The following is a 25,599-nucleotide window of genomic DNA, read 5'->3' as shown; positions in this document are numbered from 1 at the left end:
ATTCATGTGCGTCCCTGCTTCAAAAAAAAAGTCCTGCCTTTAAGACCAACAAAGTTTTTATTCAGGCTGTGAGCATGCACACAAAAGCTCACAGCCTGAATAAAACTTCGTTGGTCTTAAAGGTGCTCTTGGACTCTTATCTTTGCACTCTCGTTTTTATTTATTTTAAGATTTATATCCCGCCCTTCCCACTAGGTGGCTCAGGGCGGCTTACAACATATAAAACTAACATAAAACATAAAATTAAACATTAAAATTGACATTTCATAATTTATAGTTAAAAATCTAAACATTTGTAATATACATGAACATTAAATCATACAGCGGTCCTAAAGCTACACTCATCAGTTTCAAGTTCAGTGTTCCATGTTCAGTATTCGGTGTTCAATGCTCAGTGCCGATTAGTTGTGGGAACTCGTTACTGGTTCCAAGGAGCCTGTCCTGACATTCTGTTCTTCTTTGTCCAGGACGTCCTCACAGTGGTGGTGGAAGACCTCCGACTTTGTACCGTGAAGCCCTGTGAAGATATAGAGAGGAGGTTTTGCTTTGAAGTCGTCTCACCCACTAAGTTAGTTGTGGGAGTTTCCCTCAAATTCACTTAATGTCTCTTTGCACCTTACGGCATCCGGTTGCACTTTTTACTTTTGTTCAGTTGCGCTTTATTGCATCTGTTTGAAGCCTGCTGCATCCGCGTGCACTTCACTTCATTCGGGTGCGCTTTGCTTGAGCGCGCTTTAGTTCATCCGATTGCACTCTACTTTGCTCAGTTGCGCTCTGCTGCCTTCGTTTGCACTTTATTTCATTCGAGTGCACTTTACGTCACCCATTTGCACTTTACTTTGTTCAGTAAAGCTGTGCTGCATGAATTTGCGCGTCGCTCCCTTCATGTCGTGGCACTGTTACCCCCTAAATTGCTTTCCCACTTTGTCTGAACTGAGGCTGACCTGCCACTTCCTCAATTAATCACTGGATGCCTTTTTCATCCCTCGCAGGAGTTGCATGCTGCAGGCCGATTCAGAGAAACTGCGCCAGGCGTGGATCCAGGCAGTCCAAGCTAGCATAGCTTCTGCGTACAGAGAGAGTCCCGACAGCTGCTATATTGAGGTGAGGCCAGGGAAGGGACGCTCTGCGGCCATTTCTGTCCACCGAATAATGGAGCATTGTTTCATATTTTAGAAACACATCCCCTTCAGCATTTCACAGATGAAAACCGGGACATGTTTGGAGCATCCTAATTCTCATACCGAGTCTCACACTTCATATGCACCCTATCAGACAATGCTGAAGACTGTGTTTCTTGTCCTTCAGTATCTACTTACATCAGCATTTTTGTTTCATTCATTGCCAGCCAGGGGTACCAACCCAGGGTAGGTCCAAAGTTTGGTGCAGTGGTTAAGTGGGCGGACTCTTATCTGGGAGAACCGGGTTTGATTCCCCACTCATCCACTTGCACCTGTTGGAATGGCCATAGCTATCGCAGGAGCTGTCCTTGAAAGGGCAGCTGCTGGGAGAGCCCTCTCAGCCCCATCCACCTCACAGGATGTCTGTTGTGGGGGGAGAAGATATAGAAGATTGTAAGCCACTCTGAGTCTCTGATTCAGAGAGAAAGGGTGGGGTGTAAATCTGCAGTCTTCTTCTTCTTCTATGAGTTCTCTCTGCCCCACCTACTTCATAGGGTGTCTGGTGTGTGTGTGTGGGGGGGGGGGGAGGTAAAGGAGATTGTGAGCTGCTCTGAGACTCTGAGATTCAGAATATAGGGCGGGATATAAATCCAATATCTTCACATCTTCCTCTTCAAAACAGGTGTGTCTAATTGTAGGAGTTTTCCTGTATCACCATCTAGTGGTAGAGTTTGGTAGCACACATGACAATCATAATGCATAAAAATAGGAGTCAATTGCACCTTTAAGAACAACTTAGTTTTATCCAGAACGTAAGCTTTTGCGTGCATGCACACTTCTCCAGACGAGGAATGAGGTACAGTAAGCACCTCATGAGGTACAGTAAGCACTTCTTCAGACGAGGAATGAGGTACAGTAAGCAGAGCCACATATAGCTGGTGGGCTTTGGAATGCCAAGTGGTACAAAATTAAAAACCAACAGCAGAATAGTAAAATTAGCCAATTCAAGGCCAGATTTTCTTTCCTTTTCTGGAAAAAAAAAGCTGTTTGATTATCCTCAGACTGAAAAACAAGGTGGGTGACATCTGTTGTGGCTGGGAAAAACGACAAGCTTCAAGATCACGTTGCCACCGAAAATCATATGTGTCTGAGAATGCTCCGATCTCTGCTCCAATTTAAACCCTGAAAAATGGGGGAAAAATATTGTGAAAGATATATGCTTCAAAGACAAAAAAGTGACGATACACTGATGTGTCCAAACGAGAGCTTTATTTGAGCAGGAATGCAGTTCCAGCTGGTTTGGCTTCAGGGAGTGTGGCCTAATATGCGATGAGTTCGTGCTAAACCTTTTCTACAAAAAAAAAAAAATAATAACCCGGTCCAAACCATTTGAAATTTAATCAGGCAGTTAAATTTAAAACTCTATAGAACTGGCTACACAATGATTATGAAGTTCACATTCCAATGCCATGCTGGGAATTATTAGGAAGGGAATTGAAGACAAATCAGCCAGTATCATAATGCCCCTGTATAAATCGATTGTACGGCCTCATTTGGAGTACTATGTGCAATTCTGGTCACCGCACCTCAAAAAGGATATTATAGCATTGGAAAAAGTCCAGAAAAGGGCAACTAGAATGATTAAAGGGTTGGAACACTTTCCCTATGAAGAAAGGTTAAAACGCTTGGGGCTCTTTAGCTTGGAGAAACGTTGACTGCGGGGTGACAGGATAGAGGTTTACAAAATTATGCATGGGATGGAGAAAGTAGAGAAAGAAGTCCTTTTCTCCCTTTCTCACAATACAAGAACTCATGGGCAGTCAATGAAATTGCTGAGCAGTACGGTTAGAACGGATAAAAGGAAGTCTTTCTTCACCCAAAGGGTGATTAACATGTGGAATTCACTGCCCCAGGAGGTGGTGGCGGCTACAAGCATAGCCAGCTTTAAGAGGGGATTGGATAAAAATATGGAGCAGAGGTCCATCAGTGGCTATTTGCCACAGTGTGTGTGTGTGTGTGTGTATATATATATATTGACTACTGTGTGATACAGAGTGTTGGACTGGATGGGCCATGGGCCTGATCCAACATGGCTTCTCTTATGTTCTTATGAACTTCCAGGATGTATCTTAGAACAACCCACCCTGAATTTTCCTTTGTGCTATCTGCCATGCTACTCAAATAATATTTTTTTTTGACTGCTTAAAGTCCCCTAACAAATTGATAGGAAGTTCCTAGGTAACCGGGGATAAATTGTATATATCCATGTTCATCAATCTCTGCTTTAGATTCCTTTATAACAATAGCGTATGTCAAATAAGTAATCCGTGGATGAGTTGGAGAAATAATAATCGCATTAGATATTTGCACGTAGTAAATATGGACCAGTGTGTTTCTATGACCGCATTAAAGGGACGAAGCATTGATGTTGAATGCTTGCAACGTTTTCAGCTCAGGCAGCACAGGAATACAAAAACTAATTTAAAATTAAAAAAAAAATAAATTGGGATTAAGGGTGAAGCTAATCTGAGCAACCCCACCGTTTTGACTTTTTAAAAGAAAGCCCTGTTTCGATCTCATGTCTCATTTGGGCCCAGATGAGCCTCCATCGCAGGGGCAAGGGAAGCATTTCTCTCTCTCTCTCGCTGGCAACCTGGCTTCCAGGGCATCTTTTTTGTAGCAGGAACTCTTTTGCATATTAAGCCACACCCCCCTGATGTAGCCAATCCTCCTGGAGTTTACAGAGCTCTTATTCCGGGGCCTACTGTAAGCTCTTGCAGGATTGGCTACATCGGGGGGAGGGGGTATGGCCTAATAGGCAAAGGAGTTCCTGCTACAAGAAAAGTCCTGCCGGCTTCCCATAAGAATCAGTTATCATTTTCTATGCTGCATCAGCTCCCTCTTTTCTCTGCAGAGGCTGGACCGAACCGCCTCCCCTTCCACCAGCAGCATTGACTCGGCGACCGACTCGAGGGACCGGAGCGCCAAGGGGGAGACCATTCTGCAGCGGGTGCAGAGCATCCCGGGCAACGACCAGTGTTGCGACTGCGGGCAGGCTGACCCCCGATGGGCCAGCATCAACTTGGGCATCTTACTATGCATCGAATGCTCAGGGATACACAGGTACTGCTGCGTGCATGCGGGTTATGAAGGCCTCGGCCTCTATGCCCTGTTGTTGAACCTCCAGAGGAACTGGTTGGTCACCGTGTGAGACAGGAGGCTGGACTAGATGGACCACTAGTCTGATCCAGCAGGGCTCTTCTGATGTTTCTATGAAGGCCTCGGCCTCTATGCCCTGTCGTTGGACCTCCAGAGGAACTGGTTGGTCACCGTGTGAGACAGAATGCTGGACTAGATGGACCACTGGTCTGATCCAGTGGGGCTCTTCTGATGTTCTTATGAAGGCCTCAGCCTCTCTGCCCTGTCGTTGGACCTCCAGAGGAACTGGTTGGTCACCGTGTGAGACAGAATGCTGGACTAGATGGACCACTAGTCTGATCCAGCAGGGCTCTTCTGATGTTTCTATGAAGGCCTCAGCCTCTATGCCCTGTCGTTGGACCTCCAGAGGAACTGGTGGCCACTATGTGAGACAGGATGCTGGACTAGAGGGACCATTGAAAGGAACAGCAAGCCACTTGTCTCAGGAACGGCTTACGGATGTTGCATTCTGCTGAAATCCCTCAGCTGTGCTTAATTACAGCCAGTGCAATCGCTACTGCAGCCGTAGTGACTCTCTGTTCTGCATCTTCCCTGTAGGAGCCTGGGAGTTCACTGTTCTAAAGTGCGGTCCCTCACGCTGGATTCCTGGGAGCCAGAATTACTGAAGGTAAAACAGAAGGAGGGGGAGAGAGAAACGGGGAGGGGGGGAGGGCTCGAGGTACAGTCATGTGTACAGAGCTGTAGATTAGCAGTTGTCATTTTGCAGGGCTTTTTTTGTAGCAGGAGCTCCTTTGCATATTAGGCCACAAACCCCTAATGTAGCCAATCCTCCAAGAGCTTACAGGGCTCTTCTTACGGGGCCTATTGTAAGCTCTTGGAGGATTGGCTACATCAGGGGTGTGTGGCCTAATATGCAAAGGAGCTCCTGCTACAAAAAAAAAAAAAGCCATGTTATTTCGTACCCCAAACGGAAGGCCCGTCAGACTGGATCTCAAACTGAAAAGCTGGAGGGAGAAGATGTTGAAAGCTGCCAGGGGCTCAGCAATAGAAATTGAGACCCCAAGAGTCATCTAGACCAACCTGCTGTACAATCCGCACATTTACAGCTACCTCCCCACACTTTTCCCTAGTGACTCCCTGCTCTATATACCCAGAGGAAATAAAAAAACCCCTTCAGAATCATGGACTGGCCTTCCTGGAAGAAAATCCCTTCCCAGCTGCAAAGGGGCAATAACCCCAGGCATATAAGAAAGGCTCACGAGAGCTGGCTCATCTCTTCTTGCCTCCCTCTCACGAGCTGCCAAAATTCATGGAATCACCATTGTTGTCAGAAGTCCAAAAAAGAAGAGTCCCTCCCCTCCTATCTGTTTAGGCAAGGCCTAGAAGTAGGGTTGCCAATCCCCAGGTGGGGGCAGGGGAATCCTCTGGTTTGGAAGCCCTGCCCACATTTCAGGGTTATCAGAAAACGGGGGAGAGAGTGTTGAATGGATGCTAGGCCCTGCATTCTACCCTATGGAGACTGGTCCTCGTAGGATATAATGGAAAATCAAACTGTGGGTATCTGGGGCTCGGGGAGGGAGGGGAGAGGCACCAAATTTGCATCTGGTGCCTCTCCTCAAACCCCTCTCAAAGTTTCAAAAAGACCGGAGGGGTCCAGTTCCGTGAGCCCCCAAAGAAGGTGCCCCCTCCTCCATTATTTCCAATGGAGGGGAGGCATTTAAAAGGAATGCGGTCTCTTTAAACGTGATGAGCTGAACTCCCTTCAGAGTTCAATTGTGCTTGTCACACCCTTACTCCTGGCTCCACCCCAAAGTCTCCCGGCTCCACCCCTAGATTCTTCAGAGCAGGACCTTCTTTGGGGAGCAGCTCTTAGAGGGTCTTTTGGGGCGACACTGTGTGGAATGGCATAGCCCGATCTCGTCCACACTTGGAAACGAAGCTCAGTCAGTTCTTGGAAAAGAGACCACCCAGGAAGGCTCTTCAGAGGAAAGCAACAACCAACTGCCTCTGCTTCTCCCTTGCCTTGAAATACCCTTGCTGGGGGGCGGGTCGGGTCGCAGGAAGTCGGCTGCAACTGATGGCGCTTATGTACATGGCATAACCCTTTTTGCCTCTTTTTTGCTCACAGCTGATGTGTGAGTTGGGGAACGCCACCATGAATCAGATTTACGAGGCCCAGTGCGAAGAGCTGGGGCTGAAGAAGCCCACTGCAGGGAGCTCAAGGTATGGCTTGGGGAGCCTTGGCCCACTTCAGCCCCCCCACCCCCAACTATGATTCCCCAGAAGGATCTCTTGAAACAACTTTCTTTTCCATACTTTGGTGTAGTGGTTTAGTGTGCGCACCCTTCTGGGAGAACCAAGTTTGATTCTCCACTCCTCCACAGGCATCTGCTGGAGTGACCTTGAGTCAGTCACAAATTCTCACAGAGCTGTTCCTCTCAAGAGCAGTTTTGTTAGAGCTCTCTCAGCTCCACCTACTTCACAGGGTGTCTGTTGTGGGGAGGGGAAGGGAAAGGAGATTGTAAGCCGCTCTGAGACTCCTTCGGGTAGTGAAGGGAGCGGCATAAATCAAATCTCCTTATCCTCCTTTTCTTCTTCGTCTTCTTCCTCCTCCTCTTCCTCTTCTCTCATTCTTCTGCCCCTGCCTTTAGCCTCCTGGTATGTCTCTGCCCTTTGAAATCATATCTGTCTTCTACTACTAAATCAGACTTTTGGTTCACTTGATCTAGTGTTGTCTTCTGTAGCCCTGCGCAGTGAAGGGTTACAAAGGCAGAAACTGCCGGTCCTTGTTGGACGGGGACAGGAAACAAATACAATCCGCAGGGTGTTTTTTTGAGCAGGAATGCCCAGGAACGCAGTTCCAGCCAGCTTGGTGTCGGGGTGTGTGACCTAATAAGCAAATGAGTTCCTGCTGGGCCTTTTCTGAAAAAAAAAAAGCCCCGATGATTCACTTTGATGTTCTCCCTCCACAGGCAAGACAAAGAAGCCTGGATCAAAGTTAAGTACGTCGAGAAGAAGTTCCTGAAGAAGCTGCCCAGTGCAGAGACTCTGGCTGAGAACGAGAGGAAGCCCCGGCGGTGGAGTGTGAAGAAGTGCCAGAGGCGCAACAGCTCCACAAAGGCCCCCACGGCCCGCAGGAAGTACCGGCATGAGGCAGGGAATGCGTCGCCGGCAGCACACTCGTCAGGTGGGGAATCGCTGCTCCTTGCCTCCTCTCTCTTCTCCCTTCTGTCCACCTGAGGGCTGGGTCACAGAGCTCTTGCTAGAACCAGGGCTTTTTTTTGTAGCAGGAACTCCTGGAGCTTCCAGGGCTCTTCTTACAGGGCCTACTGTTAAGCTCCAGGAGGATTGGCTACACCAAGGGAGTGTGGCCTCATATGCAAAGGAGTTCCTGCTACAGAAAAAGCCCCGGCTAGAACCACAAGGTGGGTGGAGAGATTTGGGGTTTGCTTTTTATTTTTTGTTATAAACTAAAAACATTTTAAATTTTTAACCATAAGCTGCCTGGAGCCACAAGGGAAAGGCAAGACGAGAAATGTTTTAATAAAGAAATATAAATAAGGATTCCTTAGGCTAAAGCAGGGGTGGGATTCTAGCAGGAGCTCCTTTGCATATTAGGCCACACACTCCTGATGCAGCCAATCCTACAAGAGCTTGGAATTCTAACAGGGGCTCCTTTGCATATTAGGCCACACACTCCTGATGCAGCCAATCCTACAAGAGCTGGGAATTCTAACAGGGGCTCCTTTGCATATTAGGCCACACACTCCTGATGCAGCCAATCCTACAAGAGCTTGGAATTCTAGCAGGGGCTCCTTTGCATATTAGGCCACACACTCCTGATGCAGCCAATCCTACAAGAGCTTGGAATTCTAGCAGGAGCTCCTTTGCATATTAGGCCACACACTCCTGATGCAGCCAATCCTACAAGAGCTTGGAATTCTAGCAGGAGCTCCTTTGCATATTAGGCCACACACTCCTGATGCAGCCAATCCTACAAGAGCTTGGAATTCTAGCAGGGGCTCCTTTGCATATTAGGCCACACACTCCTGATGCAGCCAATCCTACAAGAGCTTGGAATTCTAGCAGGGGCTCCTTTGCATATTAGGCCACACACTCCTGATGCAGCCAATCCTACAAGAGCTTGGAATTCTAGCAGGGGCTCCTTTGCATATTAGGCCACACACTCCTGATGCAGCCAATCCTACAAGAGCTTGGAATTCTAGCAGGAGCTCCTTTGCATATTAGGCCACACACTCCTGATGCAGCCAATCCTACAAGAGCTTGGAATTCTAGCAGGAGCTCCTTTGCATATTAGGCCACACACTCCTGATGTAGCCAATACTACAAGAGCTTGGAATTCTAGCAGGAGCTCCTTTGCATATTAGGCCACACACTCCTGATGCAGCCAATCCTACAAGAGCTTGGAATTCTAGCAGGAGCTCTTTTGCATATTAGGCCACACACTCCTGATGTAGCCAATCCTACAAGAGCTTGGAATTCTAGCAGGAGCTCCTTTGCATATTAGGCCACACACTCCTGATGTAGCCAATCCTCCAAGAGCTTGGAATTCTAGCAGGAGCTCCTTTGCATATTAGGCCACACACTCCTGATGTAGCCAATCCTACAAGAGCTTGCAAGGCTCATTTTCAGGGCCATAGCCAGGGTTGTACAAGTCGGGGGGGCATTCTTAAAAGTCAAGGGGCCCCCTTTCCCATCCGCTGCAAGACTTGCCACTTCTCAGAAGCTTTGTAGGGTAGGCGCAAAAGCCGGAGGCTCTGAATGTGGCCAGAATGAGACAGCCAACCCTGAAACTTCACGGTGAAGAAGGGACTGCACTTTGCGCGCTAGGGGTGGTGGTGGGGGTTTCCTTCCACTTCCTCTCTCCCACCCTGGCACTTTGCAGCCAGCAGCTCTATCCATCCTCCCCTCCCCAGCCCATTCCACCTGGCTTCCTCTGCCTCCCTCCTCTCCTCTACCTGTTGCTTTTGCTGCCACAGTGAACTGTGCCCTGCTCAGCTCTCCTGGCTCTGGCGGCTGCTGATGACGCTTCACCGGCTCAACCATGGCATAACAAAAATGAAAAAAGCAGACTGCATGTTGGAGGTCCCCTGGAAGTCGGGGGGGGGGGGGGAGGACTGCTTGGATGTCAGGGGGCAGTGCCCCCACAGCCCCCCCTGTGGCTACAGGCCTCATTTTTGTAAGCTCTTGGAGGACTGGCTACATCAGGGGTGTGTGGCCTGATACGCAGAGGAGCTCCTGCTAGAATTCTACCCCTTGGGCTAAAGTAACTGCTTCAGAAAGAAAAAACGTAGGAAGTTCAGAGGAGATCATGATTGGGGGAGGGCTTCTTTGGAGGATGGGAAACAATGACAGATTTATTTTTGTTTCCCGGGGTTTTCCGTTATCTACTTCATGTGCATCCCACCCCCCTCCCCCCAGTTCTATTACCGATTCAGATCATTCATCCAACAGTACAAAAAAAAAAAAAAAGCAGTGTTGATCTCTGTGCCGTCGTCGTATCAAAACTGCATTGGTCCGTCTGCGACGTTGTGCCAGCATTCAGGAGTGCATGTGCACCATCGGTAAAACACTGCACAAAAAGAATCTTGTACACAAAAGCAAGTGGTTCTTTTTTGGGGGGGGTGAGGGGTCAATGTTTAACAATGTGCGCATGCTCTTTGGTAATATGGCTGGGGGAAAGGTGCAAATGAACTGTTGGAAGCGGGTGGTAAACTTACCCACTCTGGTTTCAGGGTTAATTTTAGAATCTTTTTGAATTCAACCAGAATTCGAGGACAACAGAGGAAAGGAATGGAGGACTCCCCTGTGTACTTCTATACTCCTCCCCTCTATACTTCTCCCCTCTATACACTCCCCTCTATACTTACCCAATGATCTCTTTTCCATTTTGGAATGTCGTGCGAGATTAGTGGTGCATCCTTGATTAGTTTCTGACCAATCAGGTATCTACAGCTGGCATTTTACCTTGTGCAAAAGTTACTTAATATAAACCCATTACCTTCGTGAAGGTCAAGTAGCCATGAAATGTAAACTTTGTTAAATAGTGTATTAGAATGCAGAGCCTGGACATAGAAACCACGGGCGGTCCAAGTCTGCCCTGTGACTCTCGAACCAGAGTATAATTCCCTAGAGGCAGGGTGACCATGATCATGCCCATACCACAAGAACATAAGAGAAGCCATGTTGGATCAGCCCAATGGCCCATCCAGTCCAACACTCTGTGTCACACAGTGGTCAAAAAACCCAGGTGACATCAGGAGGTCCACCAGTGGGGCCAGGACACCAGAAGCCCTCCCACTATTGCCCCTCCCAAGTACCAAGAATACAGAGCATCATTCACTGCCCCAGACAGAGAGTTCCAACAAAACTCTGCGGCTAATAGCCACTGATGGACCTCTGCTCCAGATGTTTATCCAATCAGCAGCAGCAGCAGCAGCAGACAAATGGGACAGTACAAACTTGGGAAGAACTCTTGTAAAGCAGATGAAGTTTTCCCAAACATTGGCCAAGAAAGCTCACAAATGCTCAGCCAGTTCTGAGTTGAGCTGCGAGAAGCTTTTCTATCTTTGGTTTTTTGCTGTTTGCAGGTTGCTGCTGGCTTCAAAGAAAGGAGGGCGTTATAGAATCATGGAGTTGGACAGGGACCTCCAGGGTCATCTAGCCCAACCCCCTGCACGATTCAGGGAATTCACAAATACCTCCCCTCCCACATGACTTGGAGCTTCTCATCTTTTAGGCTCAAAAGTCCTCCTGCTAATTCCTTCTTCCTCCTGCTAATTCCGTCCATGTCATGTAATTTTCTTTTGCTTTTTGAGTGAATCAATAAATTGACATTCTACATGTGACGTAAATGCTGTACACCATACACATAAGAGCAAGATTGGAGTCCAGTAGCATGTTAGAGACCCGTGAGATTCTCAGTATATCGGCTTTCAAAAGACAAAGCTCCTGCTACCTCCCTAAAGTTTGTGTGTTGTATGTTACAGGCTGTCTAGTCTTTTCCGGCCTATAGCGACCCTATGAATAAATGACCTCCAAAAGGTCCTATCCTTAATAGTTTTGCTCAGTTCTTGCAAACGGAAGACTGTGGCTTCCTTGACTGAGACCATCTGTCTGACGTTAGGTCTTCTCAGGGGTGGAATTCTAGCAGGAGCTCCTTTTCATATTAGGCCACACACCCCTGAGGTAGCCAATCCTCCAAGAGCTGACAGGACTCTTTTTTGTAAGCTCTTGGAGGATTGGCTGCATTAGAGGGGTGTGGCCTAATATACAAAGGAACTCCTGCTAGAATTCCATCCCTGGGCCTTCCTCTTTTCCAGCTTTTCTGAGCATTATTGCCCTTTCCAGCAACTCCTGCCTTCTCATGACATGACCAAAGTACAATAGCCGCAGTTTAACTTATACCCCCCCCCCCCAATTTTTTGTCGGTCTCTAAGGAGCTACTGGACTTGGGCCTTTCTTCTTTACTGGAGGCCAGCGTAGCTACCCACCTATCATATAAATACTGTATAAATTTCTTATTTTAAAAATATCACATTTGCACCCAATGGAAATGAACACACATACACACAGATAGCAGGGATGGCCAAACTCGCTTAACATAAGAGCCACATGGAATAAACGGCAGGTGTCTGAGCGCCGCAAAACATGAATGTCAGATGTTTGAGAGCCGCAAGACAGGAAGGAAGGAAGGAAAATAGATGGGGAGGGAGGGAGAGGTGGAAAGAAAGCAACGTTAACTTTACACGCATTCTCCAAGCCTCCAGCTGGCTTGGCTTGGAGAAGTGATTTAAAAAGAGAGATGACTTTTCCAAGTTGACCGATGGGGCATTGGGAGCTTCAGGAGCCACGCGATATGTGTAAAAGAGCCCCATGTGGCTCCTGAGCCACAGTTTGGCCACCCCTGATAGATAGGGACATAAAAAGAGACGAGCATGGAGACAATCATTTATCCTTAGCTGAAAGGAAACAGGTGGTGTCTCACCCCATCTCAGTTTCGACCCCCCCCCCCCCCCAGCATCTCCCCGCATTTAAAGTGTCGCTATTTGCAAACAGCCGCTACCCTGGAGAGGAAGTTCCGCCGAGATTCCCTCTTCTGCCCCGACGAGCTAGACTCCCTGTTCTCGTACTTCGACACCGGCGCTGGATCCGGGCCACGCAGTAAGTAAAGCTAAGCTGACCCTGGCTTTGCACCGGCTGAGCTTTTCCCTTCTGCCTTTTCTAGGGCATGTGCTTTTTGAGTTGCAACCGACCAGCGAAAAATAATTGAGCGCCACGAAAGCGAGCGAGAGAGTCCCCGTCAGTTATTTTTCACCCACCTCAACCTATAGCCTTTTTTTTTTTCATTTCTTCATTGCACCTTTTATGGTTTTCCGGGAGGGGCGTTTTCTATTTTGCTGGCCTGGGCTTCTTTTTCTCCACCCTCTCCCCCTTTGTTCTCGCCAAGCCTTTGCAAAGGGCCGCTTTTCTCTCCCCGCCTCCAACCCCCCCTTATTTTGGTCCTTTAAAGGGAGGCAAGATGCTGATTGCTGCATTATTATTATTTTTTTCAAAAACAATGTGCCTGTGACAATGAACTCCCCTCACCTTCCGTCCACCTTCCTCTTAGGTGGCAACCACAACTCTAAGCAGCAGCCCCAGGCCGCCGGCCCCTGGAGTGACAGTGGCAATGGTCCCGGTAGGAGCGGTTCGCCGTTCCTCCTGGACGGAGGTAAGGGGATGCCTTAGCAGCGTAGCGTTGGCCAGAGACTCACGGCCGCCTTGATGGGTAGCTATTAGCTGTGCCGAGCAGAGCATCCATATTCAGAGGCGGTGTACCTGTGGTTACCAGAGGATGGGGACAAACAGCCTTCACGAGCGAGCTGTGTTCCCTCTAAGCTGCGGAGTCTTGTGAGCAAAAATTCTACTTTGTGAGCTGCTGGTGTTAAAGCCGCGAGCGCCTGGCGCGACAGCTGCGAGCTACCGCATAAATGATTGTGCTTTGGGGCCGTTTTTCCTGAGCTAGGACAAAAAATGTGTGAGCCGGAGGCTACAAATCTGTGCGCTCGCTCACACTAACTCAGCTTAGAGGGAGCACTGTTCATGAGCCAGTTGGGTGTAGCGGTTATGTGCGTGCGGACTCTTCTCTGGGAGAACCTGGTTTGATTCCCCACTCCTCCACGTCCACCTGCTGGAATGGCCTTGGGTCAGCCATAGCTCTCATAGGAGTTGTCCTTGAAAGGGCAGCTGCTGTGAGAGCCCTCTCAGCCCCATCCACCCCACAGGGTGTCTGTTGTGGGGGAGGAAGGGAAAGGAGATTGTGAACCGCTCTGAGTCTCTGATTTAGAGAGAAGGGCAGGGTATAAATCTTCTTCAGGAGCATTCCAGCAGCATTCGACTGGCTGTTGTTCAAAACCAGGTACTAGACCGGGGTGACCAAACTTGCTTAACGTAAGAGCCACACAGAACAAACGGCAGATGTTTGAGAGCCGCGTGGCGTGAACATCAGACGTTTGAGAGCTGGCAGACAGGAAGGAAGGCAAATAGATTTGGGGGGGAGAGGTGGAAGGAAAGCAACTCTAAATGCTGTCTTGGCTTGGAGAAGTGCTTTAAAGAGACAAATGCCTTCTCCAGGCTGGCTGATGGGACAGTGGGGGCTTTGACAGCCCCACAATAAGTGAGAAAGAGCTACATGTGTGGCTCCTGAGCTGCAGTTTGGCCACCCCTGTGCTGGATTAAATGGCGTCTTCATCCGATCTCTCTGAGTTTTTCTTACGTTACTGTACCTTAGCTCATGGCAGAACAAAGTCTGAGTCCAGTGGCACCATCAAGACCAACAAAGTTTTGTTCAGGGTACAAATGGCAACCGTATAAACTAAGCTAGTTATTCCTGTTTTGTCTGTTGAAGGGCTCTTTTTGCAGCAGGAACTCCTTTGCATATTAGGCCACGCCCCCCCAGATGTAGCCAATCCTGCTGGAGCTTACAGTAAGCCCTGCATTAACTGCCCTCTAAGCTCTCGGAGGATTGGCTACATCAGGGGGGCGTGGCCTAATATGCAGAGGAGCTGCTGCTAGAAAAAGAGCCCTTAAACGTCTTCATTCCGCTGGATGCTAATTTGCTGTTCACCGTCTACCTGTATGCATGGACTGGTGATTTCCATTTCAGTGTATCCGAAGAAGTGTGTGTGTGTGAACGCAAAAGCTTGTACCTCGAGTAAAAATTCATTGGGGTTAAAGGGGCTGCGGAACTCAAACTTTGTTCAGCTGCCTCAGACCAACACGGCTGCCCACCTGAATTTAGCTCCTGGGGCGAGTTCACACATGCAAACTAACAATAAAGACAAGGAGGTGATCTGGTGTTTGGGCCTGGTATTGGGGTCATGCATACCACAAGGAACGGCGGTCACTTTGAAGAGTTCTCTAGAAGTCTCTCGTTATCTTCTTGCATCAGCCAATCGCTGGCTTATATAGACTCACAGTCTCAACCAGCAAGGCCGCTATGTGGCTCTTAGCTGAAGCAAGTTTGGCCACCCCTGTTCTGTTGGGTTGTCAAGGCTACTAGCTGCTGACAACTAAATGCATCTCATCCTTTGCAAGTACATAACACCAGCCAGGGATTTTTTTTTTTTTGTAGCAGGAACTCCTTTGCATATTAGGCCACACACCCCTGACGTAGCCAATCCCACAAGAGCTTATAGGGCTCTTATTACAGGGCCTACTGGTTACATCAGGGGTATGTGGCCTAATATGCAAAGGAGTTCCTGCTACAAAAAAAAAAGGCCCTGGCTGGTATTATGTACTTACAAAGGAGCTAGTAGCCTTGATAACTCAATAGAACAGGGGTGGCCAAACTTGCTTCAGCTAAGAGCCACATAGAAGAAATGCCAGATGTCTGAGAGCCGCAAGACATGAACGTCAGGTGTTTGAGAGCCACAAGACAGGGACGAAGAGAGGGAGAGAAAATAGATGGGGAAGATGGAGGTAGAAAGAAAGCAACGTTAACTTTAAATGCATTCTCCAAGCTACCAGTTGGCTTGGCTTGGCCAAATGATTTCAAGAGACAAATGCCTTCTCCAGGCTGGCCAACTGGGCAGTGGGGGCTTCAAGAGCCAGATAATATGTGTGGAAGAGCCACATTTGGCTCCCGAGCCACAGTTTGGCCACCCCTGCAATAGAACCTCTGCATTCAAAAGTACTATAGCTAGCTGGGAATAAGCAACAGGGAAAGTCTGCTTGTGGGACGCCCGGATGCTGAACTACATGGAATTTCGGTTGGATCCGGCAAGGCTGTTATTAGGTTCTTAAAACAGATTAGAGAAATTTGCAATAGTTTTAGTCAAGATCTGTTCACTGTTAGCTAAGAATTGAAGCCCTCCGTTTGGGAACGACATATTAGAATAGAAGAGGGCAGAAATTCGGTTCAGCGAACCGAGCCCGAATTGTCTGATGTATAACGAATTCGCAGAGTAAAGGATCATAATTAATTTCAGCAATCCAGGAGGTAAATGGGCAGCATAAAGCTTGTTCTATAAATGTGAGTGAGAGCCCAAGAAATATTTTCTTGGTGTGTGGCTTGTGGGCACGTAAACCTGAACAAAATGAGAATGAAAGTAAATATGAGATGGGGCAAATGTCGGAGTAGCATTTTTTTTTTCTTTGTGCACTGCTGGGCTTTTAGGGGTAATCTAGTTGTTGGAACCAGAATGCTGGGCTACGTGGACCTTTTGATCTTCCAAGGCTCCTCTTCCATCCTTGTGCCTTAGTACACATGTGTTAAGATAGTTCATGCAGCCACACTAAACAACAAGAATGCCGTTGGTAGGGTGATCTGATCTTGTGAAAGGATGATGAAGATAAGACCATAAGAGAAGCCATGTGGATCAGGCCAATGGCGCATCCAGTCCAACGCTCTATGTCACAGAAGAACATAAGAGAAGCCATGTTGGATCAGGCTAATGGCCCATCCAGTCCAACACTCTGTGTCACAGAAGAGAAGCCATGTTGGATCAGGCCAGTGGCCCATCCAGTCCAACACTCTGTGTCACAGAAGAACATAAGAGAAGCCATGTTGGATCAGGCCAATGGCCCATCCAGTCCAACGCTCTATGTCACAGAAGAACATAAGGGAAGCCCTGTTGGATCAGGCCAGTGGCCCATCCAGTCCAACGCTCTATGTCACATAAGAACATAAGAGAAGCCCTGTTGGATCAGGCCAGTGGCCCATCCAGTCCAACGCTCTATGTCACAGAAGAACATAAGAGAAGCCATGTTGGATCAGGCCAGTGGCCCATCCAGTCCAACGCTCTATGTCACACAGGGGCCCAAACCCATGGTCCCTCAGGAGGTCCACCCTCCCACTGTGGCCTTCCAAGCACCGACAATACGGAGCATCACCGTCCCAGTCAGAGAGTTCCATCTATACCTTGTGGCTAATAGCTACTGATGGACCCCTGCTCCATGTGTTTATCCAATCCCCTCTTGAAGCTGGCTATGCTTGTAGCTGCCACCACTTCTTACAGCAGTGAATTCCACGTGTTAATTACCTTCTCTGCTTTTGGGCTTCCCAGAGGTAGCTGGTGGCCACTGTAGGAAACAGGATGCTGGACCTTTTGTCTGGTTTATCAAGCTATTTTGACATCCTTCAGTCCCCGCAAAGGAAGAGCTAGCTGGAAAATTCAGAGGACTGCAGTCAAAGGGCTACACAAGCTTGCTGCCGAATGGGGACTGGTGGTCTGCATTTCTTGAGCAGAAGTCCTGCACCATGTGTCATGAACAGGGCTTTTTTTTTGTAGCAGGAACTCCTTTGCATATTAGGGTGCACGCCCCTGATGTAGCCAATCCTCCTGGAGCTTACAATAGGCCCTGTATGAAGAGCCCTGTAAGTTCCAGGAGGATTGGCTACATCAGGGAGGTGTGGGCTAATATGCAAAGGAGCTCCTGCTACAAAAAAAAAGCCCTGGTCATGAACTCAAAGGATTTTTAAAAGCAGATGTTGTGTTGTGCAGGGGAGGGAGGGAGGAGATGGCACTGAAGTGGGGGAAAGTCCAACAAACCCCCAAGGGACATGTTTTAAGTAGCTTTTTGGATCGTGGACTGAAAACTTTACAACACTGGGTGGGAGGGATGATCCCAGATGAACCCTCTAAGAAGGGTATGGAAAGTATAACAGGAATACGCAGACCAGGGGGGTGGGGTATGCTTCTCAATGCTTTCTCAGTGGGCTTTTCCTGTATTTTCATTTTACTCGCCACTAAGTTCCTGTTTGGTTGAAGTTTTCTTTCCTGTTCTGCATGCGTTTTGCTCCCTTTAGCGGTCGATTTGATGTCATACAGGTCCTGCGGATTTAAACTGCGGGGAGATATGCTGGAGATAAACCTGTATGCTATTGAATCTGCTGCTAGAGGGAGCAAAACAGGTGTGGAACATTAACACCCTCCCCCCCAAGAAACAGGACTTTCGCAGTGAGTAAAATGAGAATGTGGAACAGCCCAGTGACGGGAGAGCATCCCTGACGGATAGAGCACGGAAATGACATTTGTTCGTTTCTGTGGTTGTTTGTGTATTGCTGCGCTATCGAATACTTTGAGAAACCGCCCAAGGGAAAATTGAAGCTACTGACTTGCGGCTGGGTCCTTTGCCACATCAACTTGCCCTCTTGGTTTCTCCATCTGCAGTGTCCTAGTGCTGTTAGACCAAATGTCTAATCCTAATAATCAGGACTCTTTTTCTAGCAGGAACTCCTCTGCATATTAGGCCATGCCCCCTGATGTAGCTTACAGTAGGCCCTGTACAAAGAGCCCTGCAAGCTCTTGGAGGATTGGCTATGTCAGGGGGCGTGGCCTCATATGCAGAGGAGCTCCTGCTAGAAAAAGAGCCCTGCTAATAATACGATACGAATAATGTTTGACGTATCCTTTACTTACTGGCTTCTTAATGATATCCAAAGCAAGCGCTGAATAACCTACCTAGAAACCAGAGAAGACAAAGAAATGTTGGATTTTCACTTATGACTTCATAATCCTGTCTAATTCGTTTAATTCGTCTCAGATACTTTTCTGATGTCATAAGTGGCTGTTTGCTAGGGGGACGAGGTCATTTTTCTCCCATCAGGTGGTACACTTGCATGTTCACATGTTAGTGGAGGGTGGGGTGGACGGATGGGTACATCTGAGTCCCCACATATTAAAATGCACTTGGTTTGTCTCTTGTTGGCCCCGCAGGTCTGAGCAGCGACAGTGGGCTCGGTGGCAGCACAGACGGTAGCACCGACATCCTCGTGTTTGGCTCTGTAGTGGATAGCGTCACGGAGGAAGGTAAGTACGTAGGTTTCATCTAGCTGAGCACTGTTGATGCTGGCAGTCATACTTCAGAAATCTAGAAAAGAAATGCATTTCCCAAGGTCTGAGATCCTGGAGCTGGAGATTCCAGGGGCTTGTGAGGTTCTGCGGGCAAAACGTTTGCTCCATCACCTCGCACATAACCAAATGTCCGAGCTTCGCAGGTCATGCATGCCTCTCTCTTATCCCAATCTTTTCTTCTCCCCCTCCCGTCACTGCAGAATGTGAGGCGTCAGAAGAGTCCAGCGGGGAAGCCGAAATAGAACAAGAGGCCTCCGACTTGGAGGACCTGCGGGAGCTGCACCCCGGCTTACTGGTTTACAAGGCGGCACGGGCCAGGAACCTGCCCGTCATGGCAGAGGCACTGGCCCACGGCGCTGACGTCAACTGGGTGAACGACGAAGATGAGAACAAAACCCCGTTGATCCAAGCTGTAATGGGGGTAAGAAATCTCTGAGGTCACGCAAAAGCCAGATTTTTGGGGGGAGTTCTGCCTTGTGCAGTTATTGTCGTTTCTGCTGCTGTCACCCCACCTGTATGCATGCTGCTTTACAAGAAGACTTGTATCGGTATAGAGACCTTGTATCGATACAGGGAAGAATCTCTGCTCTGATTTAGGCTTTTTTTGTTATTAATGGTAGTGGAAAGTGCTGTCAAGTTACTGCCGGCTCATGGCAACCCCCATAGGGTTTTCTGTACAAGAACAGAGGTGGTTTGCCATTGCCTGCCTCTGCACAGTGACCTTGGACTTCTTTGGTAGCATCGTAACATAAGAACGTAAGAGAAGCCATTTTGGGTCAGGTCAAGGGCCCATCCAGTCCAACACTCTGTGTCACAGAAGAACATAAGTGAAGCCATAAGAAGCCTCCCATGGCTTCTCTTATGTTCTTATGTTCTTAACACTCTGTGTCACATAAGAGCATAAGAGAAGCCATGTTGGATCAGGCCAATGGCCCATCCAGTCCAACACTCTGTGTCACATAAGAGCATAAGAGAAGCCATGTTGGATCAGGCCAATGGCCCATCCAGTCCAACACTCTGTGCCACATAAGAACATAAGAGGAGCCATGTTGGATCAGGCCAGTGGCCCATCCATTCCAACACTCTGTGTCACATAAGAACATAAGAGGAGCCATGTTGGATCAGGCCAGTGGCCCATCCATTCCAACACTCTGTGTCACATAAGAACATAAGAGAAGCCATGTTGGATCAGGCCAATGGCCCATCCAGTCCAACACTCTGTGTCGCATAAGAACATAAGAGAAGCCATGTTGGATCAGGCCAATGGCCCATCCAGTCCAACACTGTGTGTCACATAAGAGCATAAGAGAAGCCATGTTGGATCAGGCCAATGGCCCATCCAGTCCAACACTCTGTGCCACATAAGAACATAAGAGAAGCCATTTTGGGTCAGGTCAAGGGCCCATCCAGTCCAACACTCTGTGTCATACAGTGGCCAAAAAAACCTAAAAAAACCCCAAACCCAGGTGCCATCAGGAGGTCCATCAGTGGGGTCAGGACACTAGAAGTCCTCACACTGTTGTTCCTCCCGAGCACCAAGAATACAGAGCATCACTGCCCCAGACAGAGAATTCCAATAATACGCTGTGGCTAATAGCCACCGATGGACCCATCCGAGTACTTAACCAGGGCTGACCATGCTTAGCTTCTGTGATTTGACAAGATCAGGCTAGCCTGGGCCATACAAGTCAGGGCATTGTTAATAATGCCTTAAGGGGGGGGGGAACCAAGAAGGCATATCAAAATGACAAAGTTACAGTACTTTGTTTCCCCCCTATTTAATTGTTCTAGATTCCCCCAAGAAATCTTGGGAGCTATACTTTTGTCAGGATGCCAAGAGACAGCCAGTACCCCCCAGTACAGAACTACAGGTCCCAGGGTCCCTTGGGAGAAAAGGAATGACGTGAAACTTGTTTGAGTCAGTTGAGACACTCAGAACAATGTCTTAATTTCTCCCTCCGTTTCCAACAGGGCTCCTTGATAGCTTGCGAATTCTTGCTCCAGAATGGAGCGGATGTTAACCAAAGAGATATCCGAGGGCGTGCGCCTCTGCATCATGCAACGTATTTGGGCCACACTGGGTGAGTCACTCATTCCATATCCTGGTTGGGAGCAAATGATGTTTATTAAGGCCAGGGGATGGTAAAGAGCAAAACCCATTCGGACACAAGGACATCTGCATTTTTTAACAAATATGGCTGACATCAGTCTTCCCATATACCGAGTGGATCAGTTAGCTTCATTATGTCGAATCAATTGCTCTACTGCAGGCTTATGAAACTGATGACACCCCCTCCCCCCCCGGCATGTCTACTATTTTGTACGAGATAATAAATGTAGGTTCTGTGTAGGAATGAGTAGATTTCCACCAGTCTTTTCTGTTATTTTGCCGGGATTTTTGTTCTGCTCTGAATTTCTCTTAATGGGACGATGTTTCCTCTGACCTGGATTGTTTTTATGTTTGGCAGTCAGGTCTGCTTGTTCCTAAAGCGAGGAGCCAATCAGCACGCAATCGACGAGGATGGGCAGGACCCTCTCAGTATCGCGGTCCAGGCTGCCAACGCAGACATTGTTACCTTGTAAGTGTATCTGGGCCCTATCAGAGCCCCATCTGGCTTGCTGTGGCCCATTGCTGGTTTTGATGTTTGCAACCTTTATAGGGTCTTGGCCACAGGGATTGCTTTCTCCTGATGTGTTGCAATCAGCAAAGAAGAACTTGCTTCCCATGCCTTACCACTGAAGGTGTTACATTCTGGGATCAGCAGACACAATCTGCAAGGAAAGAGAAAGGGCAAGCAAGGAAATTTAGAAGAGGCACAATTGGATTATTTAATGCAGCAGGGCAAAAGAAGAATGCAGCACCCATGCATATTAGTTTACAAAACTCCCACTAATTACTTACAGGAAAAGGAAACTGCAAGTTCAAAACAATAAACATCCTGTCTAGTCCTCTAGCAGCCCCGTGGCGCAGAGTGGTAAAGCTGTAGTACTGCGGTCTGAACTCACTGTTCACGACCTGAGTTCGATTCCGTCGGATTGAGAAAGCCTGGCAAGGTTGACTCAGCCTTTCATCCTTCCGAGGTCGGTAAAACAAGTACGCAGCTTGCTGGGGGGGGGGAGTGCAGCTGACTGGGGAAGGCGATGGCAAACCACCCCGTAAAAAGTCTGCCATGAAAACGTTGTGATGCAACGTCACCCCAGAGTCGGAAACGACTGGTGCTTGCACAGGGGACCTTTTGTTTCCTAGTCCTCTGATCTACATCTTGACACTGTAAAGGCTGAAACTTGTGTCTCTGCCCCAGGTGAGAGTTAGAACAAAGGCAGTAAAAGTGTCCTAAGCCTCCACCCCGGGACATCCTTTATAGCAGGGGTGTCAAACATGCAGTTCAGGAGCCAAATCAGGCCCCCGGAGGGCACCTAAGGCCTCCAAGCAACCGGCTGTCATCTGCTTCCTTCTTCCTATATCTTGCTTTCTTCTGCATAACAGTTGGTTTTGCCAGGCTTGCTCAACTGCACAGGAGCTACAGAGCAATACCTCTATTTTCTCCATTGGCTGAGGCTCCTCCCTTGGGGAGGAAGGGGAGAGGAATAGCTTGCTTTGCCAGGCTTTCTCAATTGCACAGCAGAGCTACTGAGTCAAGCCTCTCTTCCTTCTACTGGCTGAGACTACTCCCCCTCCCAGTCCCTTGGGGAAGGAAAGAAAGAGCCAGAGCTTCCTTTGCCCAGTTCCCTGGATCCCATGGGAGAAATACAAAAGAAGCATCTTTAAGACCAATGAGTGCTGACATTTTAAGCATGTTTTAAGTTTTTTAAAATATATATTTGTGTTTGTCTGTGTTCTTTATAAAATTTATCTCTCTGCTACCTAATCTTTAATAGCCCATGGCCCAACCTGACATGGCCCGGCCAACGAGGCTTCATTTATATCAGATTCAGCCCTCATGAGTTTGACACCCCTGCTTTATAGAGTAGCTATCAATTTTTTTTTTACTTACCATGGAATTCCATAGCAAATCTGGAGCATTCTATTTGGATGGAACATCCAGAGAGGTTTACGGGAAGAAGCCTGAGAAGTTTCGATCCAGCAACCAAAATTGCATAGAAGAGTTCCAAAATTCAGTGACTGGAAACGGGGGGAAATATTACAGTAGGTTGAAAAATGAGCTGTGCTGTGAGTGTCTTCCTTGACCTCTCACCGCCACAGGACGTCATGACAGGAATCTGGGAGTAGAATACTTAGCAGAGTTGTAGTCTTCTAAACTCATTGAAGTCAATAGACTTAGAAAGGTGTAACTGCTTGGGATTCCATTGTAAGTCTGTTGGGAAAATGTTCTACGGAATGGAAAGAGGCAGTAATGCAAAGACATGGCATCAGCACCAAATTTCCCCATAAAGCGAAAATTTCGAGACGAGTTTCGATGCTGCGAACTTCGAGAAAGATTCAAGGAATTTCAAGCAAAGCCTTTCCCAGTTATTCCCACCCAGCACGTCAAGACTCACAAAAGCCTTTCCTCATTGTTTCCCGCAGGTTGCGTCTGGCTCGAATGAACGAAGAGATGCGTGAAGCTGAGGGTCCCTTTGGTCATCCAGGTCAATATCCCAACAACAGCCCTACAGAGCTCCAGTACCGAAAGTGTATACAGGAGTTCATCAGCCTTAACATAGATGAGTGTTAGTGACGACTCCCGCAACCCTGCTGCCTCCTCTTCCTCCTCTTTTGGGTCGAAATTTAAGGATACCGACCAAGCCCAGGAAAAAAAAAACTGTTAGATGTGTGTCTTGGGGGTGGGGCGGGCTTTGCCAGGGGAAGATCTCGATTCTGGTAGCTTATGAGTGGATCAGCTGAAGGTCACACAGAAGGAGAAAGAGAGAGAGCGAGAGAGAGAGGGAGGAGGGAGAACCTTTAAAATAAATATATATGTAAATTTACATATCTGGATCTCGAGAGGCTTTCTGTTTTGGATATGCAGGCAGATTTGTTTTGGGAGAGGGGTGAATCGGGGCTCGAACACAAATAGCGGCACGCAAGTTGACAAAGGTTATGGGACCATCGGAAGCATGAGAATAAAGAAACACACACACCCCTTCCCATGTACATTCGGGCGGGGGGGGCGGGTAAACAATATCTGCTGCTTAGAAAACAATTTGAACCTTGTTATCAGGCCTAAAGACAGGATCCATAGTTTGGGGGGGGAAGTGGGGCGGGGGGGGGAACACTGTCCATATATATGGAGAAAGAATCAGGATAGGGACTGAGCATCTTCAGAGGGGGCCTTCCTTCTCCGTCTCTCTCGTGCTCTTCTCTCGCTTTTTTGGTAGCATTGGGGGCTGTCAAGTTTGTGTCTGGACTCCGGAAGGGGTTGAGACTGATGCAAAAAACCACAGTGTGGTTTGGGGTAGAAGGCATGTCTGCTCTCCTCTTTAGAGCGTGGCACTGGAGGGGCTTGGCGGGGCTGGTGGTGGATCTGTTTGCCGTGTACCACCCGTGGGCTGTAGTTCTTGAATTGAGAGGCATGACTGCCCAACTTACATCCTCTCAGGTTTATGCTAGCAAACGCTTCCTCTCGTTTTCTTTTCCCTTTTTTTTTTAAAAGAAAAAATACCAGAGAGGTAAGCTTAGCTGGTCAAAGCCATAACTCAGCCGCTTCCAAGTTAAGGATGCAATCTGTTTAGGGTGAAGACACGTGATATTTGGAGAGCGGCGAGGCCGGTTTGGAAACTTCAGGTCCGATACAAACGTATCCTTTCCTTTTTTCCATTTTGCTCCGAAAAATAAAGTTGTGCAGCTTTGCAAAACAGTTCCGCTGAAGAAAGGCACGGGTCGGCTAGTGCTCGTGGTGTCATGAAGGCCGCCTCCCACAATTTGGAAACTGGTTTTGAAACGTTCCTGTGTAAAGGAAACATATAGGTGAACAAACCAGCTGGTAGCCTACAAACAAAATCATGGCAAAATTATTGTGCCCTGATTCTCACTGTGACGGACAACCTGTGTCCAGGATGTCCCACTTTGGATTGGTGGTGGGGGCTCACAGAACTGAATATTCCTTTGTGCAAAACGTTTTCCTGCACAGAGAAAACAGTGATTTCGGGGGGAAGTGTCTAGCCTCATTTTCTATGGACATGGAACTGCTTTGTACAAAGCGGCACTCAGTCATACATCTTCTAAAGATTTTGTTCCTGGCAAGGCAGATATCCCAGGTGAAACTCATGGGAAAAGCAAGGACTGGCTCGGCAGCAAACACAAAAGAGGGAATTTCCATCATGCAAATTGGTATGAGCAGACGCCCTCGGCTCAGTTCTGAATTGGCTCATTATTTACGAGCTTTCTCGAAGGAAACAATCATGCGTTTTTGGGGCGTTCCCTCCCAACGCAATGTAATTTAGCTGAGCATATCCAAACGTAGTATTTACAAAATTCAGCAACGTAACCAAACCGGCCGTGATCTCTTTAAACGTTACGCCTGTCTTCATCCTGAGACTTACCAAAGCGGTGAGGCTTGGAACAAGAGGCTCATCGCCGGCGATGGGTTTTTGTTTTGTTTTGTAAAACACACCCAGGGAGAACTGTCGGGTCACTCTCCTCTAGCCTTTCAGGGCTCAATGCAACAATTTACTGGAGCACACCAGGGGATTTATATTCCTAAATCACGATGGATTTCCTACTTAACTCTTTTGGAGAAGGGGATCGCTGTTTGCATGCACGTCCTTACAGAGACTGTGATTTCCCCCTCTCACCAATGCATGACTGCAGAGGGCTCAACGAATCTGGATTTCTCGGATTCCGGGATTAGGGATTTTCGGGGAGGGGGAATGGGGTGTGGGTGGGTGGGGAGGGTTATTTATTTATTATGCTTTTTGCTGGAGCGGGACCCGTTCTTACTCTCTGAGTAACCCTGGAGGGTGTTATGGTCTTTGTCAGAAGAGAGACCAGGATTTGCTTCAGATGTAGAAGTAGGTCA

General features: G+C 48.0%; 1 protein-coding gene across 3 annotated transcripts in view; it reads left to right on the top strand.

Moving 5' to 3' along the window:
* ACAP3 (ArfGAP with coiled-coil, ankyrin repeat and PH domains 3) overlaps positions 1 to 25,599 on the top strand; it is a 241,085-nt gene that overhangs the window by 192,025 nt on the left and 23,461 nt on the right. The window contains exons 12-24 of one of the 3 annotated variants that reach the window (XM_060259261.1): positions 468 to 568; positions 993 to 1,104; positions 4,036 to 4,244; positions 4,878 to 4,947; positions 6,409 to 6,503; positions 7,253 to 7,467; positions 12,360 to 12,464; positions 12,913 to 13,014; positions 18,503 to 18,595; positions 18,841 to 19,061; positions 20,612 to 20,721; positions 21,109 to 21,219; positions 23,169 to 23,230. In XM_060259261.1, the coding sequence (XP_060115244.1) occupies positions 468 to 568; positions 993 to 1,104; positions 4,036 to 4,244; positions 4,878 to 4,947; positions 6,409 to 6,503; positions 7,253 to 7,467; positions 12,360 to 12,464; positions 12,913 to 13,014; positions 18,503 to 18,595; positions 18,841 to 19,061; positions 20,612 to 20,721; positions 21,109 to 21,219; positions 23,169 to 23,230 (1,606 nt within the window). Of the gene's footprint in view, positions 1 to 467; positions 569 to 992; positions 1,105 to 4,035; positions 4,245 to 4,877; positions 4,948 to 6,408; positions 6,504 to 7,252; positions 7,468 to 12,359; positions 12,465 to 12,912; positions 13,015 to 18,502; positions 18,596 to 18,840; positions 19,062 to 20,611; positions 20,722 to 21,108; positions 21,220 to 23,168; positions 23,567 to 25,599 lie in introns of those variants that run through there. The other 2 variants (XM_060259262.1, XM_060259263.1) reach the window with 2 other exon arrangements.

Source organism: Heteronotia binoei, chromosome 18, assembly GCF_032191835.1.
Source record: "Heteronotia binoei isolate CCM8104 ecotype False Entrance Well chromosome 18, APGP_CSIRO_Hbin_v1, whole genome shotgun sequence".
NCBI lineage: Eukaryota > Metazoa > Chordata > Lepidosauria > Squamata > Gekkonidae > Heteronotia > Heteronotia binoei.
The sequence above is the reverse complement of the archived record's forward strand: the minus strand, read 5'-3'. Positions and strand labels throughout refer to the sequence as shown.